At 53.0% G+C, this 6520-nt stretch overlaps 1 protein-coding gene across 1 annotated transcript in view; it reads right to left on the bottom strand.

Annotated features, from left to right (window-relative positions):
- Window positions 1-1922: 1922 nt before the first annotated feature.
- The window catches only part of Col20a1 (collagen type XX alpha 1 chain), a 31018-nt gene continuing 26420 nt past the window's right edge, over window positions 1923-6520 (bottom strand). Inside the window, exons 27-36 of the mRNA XM_021194196.1 lie at window positions 6425-6520; window positions 6297-6350; window positions 6144-6197; window positions 5702-5755; window positions 4773-4844; window positions 4169-4204; window positions 4021-4087; window positions 3779-3946; window positions 3300-3377; window positions 1923-2138 (exon numbers count right to left, since the gene is read on the bottom strand). Of these exons, the coding sequence (XP_021049855.1) occupies window positions 3304-3377; window positions 3779-3946; window positions 4021-4087; window positions 4169-4204; window positions 4773-4844; window positions 5702-5755; window positions 6144-6197; window positions 6297-6350; window positions 6425-6520 (675 nt within the window). The 3' untranslated portion in view covers window positions 1923-2138; window positions 3300-3303. The remainder of the gene's footprint in view (window positions 2139-3299; window positions 3378-3778; window positions 3947-4020; window positions 4088-4168; window positions 4205-4772; window positions 4845-5701; window positions 5756-6143; window positions 6198-6296; window positions 6351-6424) is intronic.

Raw genomic sequence — 6520 nt, 5'->3', positions numbered from 1 at the left:
CGAGACAGAGGTTCTCTGTGTAGCCCTGGCTGTCCTGGAACTCACTCTGTAGACCAGACTGGCCTCGAGCTCAGAAATTCACCTGCCTCTGCCTCCTGAGTGCTGGGATTAAAGGCACGCGCCACCACGCCCAGCTCAGCAAGGATTTCTTAATGAGTGTTCCCACTGTCTTTACCACATGTGACACTAAGGACATATTTCACAATCCACCTATTGACTCTCATGTCATCATTCTGAGATCTTTCTCTGATGTTCCAGTCTTCAAAGCCTTGTTACCTCAGGATACCAGTGCTCTGTTTATTACTGCCTCTCTCCTCTAGGCCTCATCACGAGGCTGCTGTCAACAAGTTCCCTACATCTCTCCCGACTCAGGCTCCTGGACACGCTCTCCTCTGATCCTGCAGCTTGCTGATGGCTTCGACAGTGTTCTCAGGCTCACACCTCCTGCTGACTTTGTTTCCCAGTTTCTTTTCCACACACCATCCTTCAAGCTGGCTTCCCTTCATTTATTTATTCCTGTTATTTTGGGCTTTGTGTTATTAATATTCTTCCCTGCCTCTGTGGTGCATTGTAAGTTTTAAAAATTAATAGACCAAAGAAAACACAAATTCCTCTTCATCTGATACAGGCTGTTCATTTGTCTTAGTATGTTTGCCTTGGAAGTCTCCTTTTCTTCGCATGCCCTAAGCCTGCATAAAAATGCTGTTCATGATTGGGCTGTGAATGTCATCTCTGTATATGTGTTTTAGAATGCATATGTGTGTGTACACAGGGCCAGAAGGAACTATTCATTGTCTTATAACAGCTTCCTGAGGATCAGTGCTGAACAACTGTGCAAGCACACGCATATATTCAGTGACACATGTATATACAGACATGCACACATGCTATTACATGCAGAGGGACACTTGTATGTATGCAGCATGACATACAGAGACATGTGTCCACAGTCATGATCGTAGAGACACATGTGTACAGAAACAGACATGTTGTTTACAGGCATTAATACACACATGTACCTGTGTGTCCACATATGCACACACATGTATCTACACACATTGAGTTGTGGTAGACTATTCCTTTAGTCAGTGTCACACATCTCTTGTGCCTTGCAAAACTCTTACCCTCCCCCCAGTGATGTGGGTTCTCTCTTTTTTTTTTCTGGACTTTACATGCTTAGCTACACAGATGGAAGCAGTGGGCCAATTACTTAATATTTGTTGAAAGAGGAAATAGAAACTCCTGACTCTTAGTTGGGCCAGGATTGGGAATGCAAGTGTCATGAATTCATGCCATGCTAGACCCTTGTCTGACACAGACAAGGAAGGTAAGGCAGGAAGACTCACAATCTCTCTGAGGGTGGTGACGTACCCAGGGCTGAGGTGCTGTCAGGGGACAACCTTCCCCTGAGACACTGAAGACAAGGGACCAGAGGTGGCAGGTCTTAAAGTGACATCCCCATGCTGGGAGCCAAACACAGAGGCTGAGGGGAATGGAGTGATCCAGTGAAGGCCCTGTTCTGCAGGAGACAGTCAGGAACAGAACCCTGGGAAGAGCCTGGCAGACATGACAGCATGTGCAGAGGCCCAGGGGTAGCCATAGCAGATGCCCTGCTGTGCTCTACAGTTGGCAGAAGGCCTGGATTTCACCCTTAGAAAGACAAGGATTCCTTAGAAATGAAAGTCGTGCCCAGGTCTGCGCCTTAGTGGGGTAAAGACGAAGCCGTGAATGACCAGGTGGCCATCGGCTGCCTTGGAAGAAGGATGGGAAGAAATCAGCACAGCATCCAGGCTGAGCCCTGGGGAGGTCCAGAGGAAGGAGCCTGGGCTTTGAGGAGGCCCAAGAATCCTGGAGAGTTTTGAGTGAGAAGGTGGTGTGAGTGGTGGAGACAGCTCCCAGCAGTGATCAGACACCTCACATAGGCAAGCAGAGGTTTATCTGAACCTAGAAGTGCTACAAAAGAAGGGGCTTGAGGAGGAGCGCCGCCCTCCTCCCTTCCAGCTCTTGCCACCTCAGGGTCTTCCTCTGGGTTTCCTTCTCTGCCTCTTCAGCACTCAGTTGTTCTTAGTGCTGAGACGAAATTATGGATGATGGTGCTGGGGAAGGCCAGGGCGATTTGAAGTGGCAGAGGGAAGGTCCTGGTGAGAAAGAAGGGCAGACACAGCTGGACTGCATGTTAGGAGACCTTTAGCCCAGCCTCCTGGCACACTGAGCTCAGGCTTCCCCAAAGTGAAAGGAGCTGAGGTCTCCACACCTCAGCTTTTGTTGTGACCTGGAACAAAGTAGACCCTTGTCCTGGTCTCAGAAGTAGGGACAAGGCTGTACTCACACAGGGCTCTAGCTTGTCCATAGGTGGTTCCCTACTCCTGACACTCTCTTTCTGTCACATATACCCCTGAGCCCCTGTGCCTGCTAAGTCTGCTCCCACATGCCTCCAGGTCCATCATCTACTTGAGGACAATGTTTTTGTACCCGCCTGTGCCACCAGAACCCACATGTGCTCACCTGTGCCACCTGTGCTCACCTGTGCCATCTGAACCCACCTGTGCCACCTGTGCCAACCTGTGCCACCTGAACCCACCTGTGCCACCAGAACCCACCTGTGCTCACCTGTGCCATCTGAACCCACCTGTGCCAACCTGTGCCACCTGTGCCACCAGAACCCACATGTGCTCACCTGTGCCACCAGAGCCCACCTGTGCTCACCTGTGCCACCCATGCTCACCTGATCTTGTGTTCACAGAGCTCACCTGGGTTTATCAGTACTCACACCCCACCTGTGTTCATTGTACCCTACACCCCACAGTTGCACCTAGAAATACCTCCTCAGGCAGGTTTGCACATGGGAAGCTTGCTCAGCACACTCTGAGAAAGGGAAGAGGTCATCTGGTGCTGCACCCTGTCCGCCTACATTCAAGTCTACCACACACACTCAGGACCTCCAGAGTGGTCTGTCTGAGACCTCAGGCGCTCTCACCTCGTCAGGTGTTCACTGGAATACATACCTGAGATCCAGCCTCTGTAAGCACCCCTCCCATGATAGGGCTTCTCCAAGCCCTGTGAACACCCACACTCCTGCAGCTCAAACCTCTCCTCCTCCCTGTGGCTCCTCACACTTGCAGGCCCAAGCAGGGTCTACAGGACAACCAGCCTCACAAGTACCAGCTCCACCCCACTCTTGAGGGCAGGGCCTCTTCTCAGATGGAGACAGCACCATCTTCCACTCCATCCTTGTTCAGCAGAGCTCTTCTCCAGCTATCCCTCCTTGTCCCATGGCTGGCACAGTGACAGAAATTCACCTGTTTACTCCAGGGACTCTGGGGGCTGCACCTCCAGCAGGCTAGGGTTGCTTGTGTGGCTGACAGTCACAGGCTCACCTGAGAGGAGAGGGGACATTCCAGGGCTGGGGATATAGCAGCTTCAGCTTCTTGTTCTCTGACCTGTCTGTCAGAGGAAGGCTGGGTCCTCTGGGGATGAGCGTGAGGCTCAACCCTTGGCCTAAGACTAAGCACTCATGACACCAGCACATCAGGTCTTTGAGCCCCAAGCAAGTGCCTTAGTGTGGGTTCATCAGCCAGAGCAGAGACTTTACAACTTCTAAATGAGGTGTTCAGTAAGACATCTCTAGGGTAAAGGGGCTGACAAGGAGGAACACACTTGCACACATGCGTGCACGCGCGCGCGCGCACACACACACACACACACACCCATATGTGTGTGTAGGGAACCAGCCACTGTCTACTTCTAGAATCCCTTCCTAGACCAGGAAGCCTGATACCTTGGTCCTCAGGGTGGAGAATATGTCCCCAGTCTCCAGGAAGTAGAGCCTCGTTGTGTAATCCAGGATCTATGGATCTGGGTCTGCCTAGCTTAGTTGTCTCTGCCATGAAGGGCATTGGGGGACGGGCATTCTCATGGAGGAAGGAATTCAGCTTCAGCACATGTGCTGGGGAAGGAGACATCAGATGGGGCCCAGCCTCACCCGTAAGGATGAGGCCGGGCAGGGTGGGTTTCACTCACTCCGTATGGCTGACTCGCAGGCCTGGCTCACCAGCTGGAAGATGGTGGCAAGGGACTGTGGCTCTCCCTAGAAAGAGGACGTGATTTGGGGACCCATGACAGGTGTCACAAGGGAGCCCAAAATCTCCAGATTGTGGGCCTCACCCACCTTCTCTCCTCGTTCACCTTTGGACCCTGGTAGACCCTGTAGCAGGATAAAGGGGAAAACCATCAGCATAGAAGCAGGGAGCTGCAGGCGTGGCAACATGGGTTGGTGTGGTGACAAGTTCCAGAAGTGTATGTATGCCCTCAGTTCCAGCCCAGAATGAGCAAGTAAGGCTGGACATCCCACAGCAGAGACTGTTCCAAGTGGATCAGGGAACAATCTGCAAAGAATCCATTCCCAGCCGTGCATTTGTGCTGGGGAGTATGGGCCTGCCTCCCAAACAGGTGAAACTCTGTCTAGAGAACAGACCCTCCCTTGGCCCAGAGGCAGGGCTGCTTCTCCTTCAGCTATGCCCACATTATAGAGCTCACTTCAGGGGCTGTAAGCTGCTGAGACCCTGTTTCTCTTGACTGGAGATTAAAGGTGACCTTCCAAGGAGCTGGATCCCCATAAGTGAGCTGCTGCCTCCTTTCAATTCGGTGCCCCCATGGAAGCCGCAGGAAGCTCTGAGCAGGCAGATCTTCCATCAGGGAGCCCCTGAACCTGAGCCTGTACAGTCCCTGTTGCTTGGCTGCCTTGCTGGAGGTGCATGTGAGGGGGTACTTACTGTGGGACCCACAGCTCCTGGGGGTCCTCGCTCCCCATTGGTGCCCCTGGCCCCTGCCAAGCCCTGGAACCCCTGCAAAAAAAAAAATGCAGATATCAGAGTTTGAGCCCCAAGGAGTCCATTCCCCTGTCGTGGCTTGATATCCACATTCCCAGTGCCCAGCAAGGTTAATTCTGGCTGCTCGCAGGCCTTGCTCTCCTCCCTAGCATGCTCCGAGTTCTGTTCCCAAACCAGTGTGTATAAAACAACCTGTAGTCTTCATCCAGCACCCAGACTCTCCCCAGCATCCAGGACAAAACCCTACCTATGTTCAGTACTCAGTCTCACTCTGCATCGGGGTAGACTATCCGCCCCTCACCCAACACTGAAATGCTCCCTGCTAGGCTCTTCATACTCTGGCAGAAACAATGGGATTCCCCCAGACCCAGGAGTTGGTCCTTGCAGCATATCCTGGTGGTTCTCAGCTGCTGGCCTGGGGCACCCTCGAAAAGGTTCTCTGGGTACAGAGCTCACAGTGAAGACCTTCTGGGATTTGAGGAGAGAGAGTCTTCTCAGGGTGAGGAACCCCTAGCCTTCTGCAGGTCATCGGCTGCCTTTGATGTCCCAGCTGCTGGGCACTGACAGCCAGTCTGGACACCAAAGAGGCCCAGTTGGGAGCCCTGGTAACCCCTGCACTGTAGAGTTAGAGTGCAGGTATGATGGGGCCCACACAAGGACTCCTTTCCATAGGAACCTGTTCCAAGGGGCAAAGGGTCTTTTCTGGTGCAAAATAGGAATGCTTCAGTGTACAGACATTCGGATGCCCAGCAGAGCCCTGTGGAAGGCTGCAGTGGGAACAATTCCCTCCTCTACAGTGGTCTGGCAGGTGATGTCCAGTGCCTTTCTCCCAAACTTCTGCCCAGTTCCAGGGTGTTCTGGTCAGAGCCTACCCTGGGGCCAGGTGGTCCAGGCAGGCCAGCAGGTCCCTCCAGTCCTCTCATGCCCTGGTAAACAAAGAAGGGGGAAATTGAGATGGGGACTTTTATCAGCCCATGCTTTCTACAGTGATCACCCCAACATCCCCTGACGGATTCTTCTCATTGGCATTCTCTTCTGCCAACTTGATGCCCTTTGGGTCCAGACTAGTACTACCCCAAGAAGGTGACCTATCCTGGTAAGGTGAGATGTACAGCATTTACCCTCAGTGTGGGCTGAGATAGCTTTCTTCCTAGCCAGCTTTTTTTTTTTTTTTTTTTACTTAGGAAGTAAGGCAGATGAAGCCTCGGGTGGAGGATGCCTCTCCACTTCCTTGTTCCCTGTAGCCTCTGTCTCCAAGACTCTACCTGGGCCCACTCTCTCCCACTCACCACCCACTGGGCCTGGAGTCAGTACCTTAGGTCCCTGTAGGCCAGTTTTCCCAGGGATGCCTTGCTGGCCAGAGAGGCCCTGTGAGGGAACAGAGATAGTCCACCAGGCAGAGCCAATGTCATAGGCAAAGGAGGGTCCTGCCTATGCCATCACCCTGCCATGGCCCTGGCACATTACCTGCAAGCCTGGGAGTCCCTGATCCCCCTTCTCTCCTTTGGCTCCTGATGGCCCCTGGATAGGAAGATGGACTGAGAGGTTGGCACAAAGACAAAAAGGGAAGAAGACATGTGCAGAGCAGCACCTACCATGGGTCCCTGGACTGTGCGGCCCTGGGTCCCTGGTGACCCCTGCTGACCTCCAGGGCCTTCAGGTCCTGTTTGTCCAGGTGGGCCTGGCTCCCC

This window comes from Mus pahari, chromosome 3, assembly GCF_900095145.1.
Source record: "Mus pahari chromosome 3, PAHARI_EIJ_v1.1, whole genome shotgun sequence".
In the NCBI taxonomy this organism is placed as follows: Eukaryota; Metazoa; Chordata; class Mammalia; order Rodentia; family Muridae; genus Mus; species Mus pahari.
This window is presented reverse-complemented; position numbering and strand designations above follow the sequence as displayed.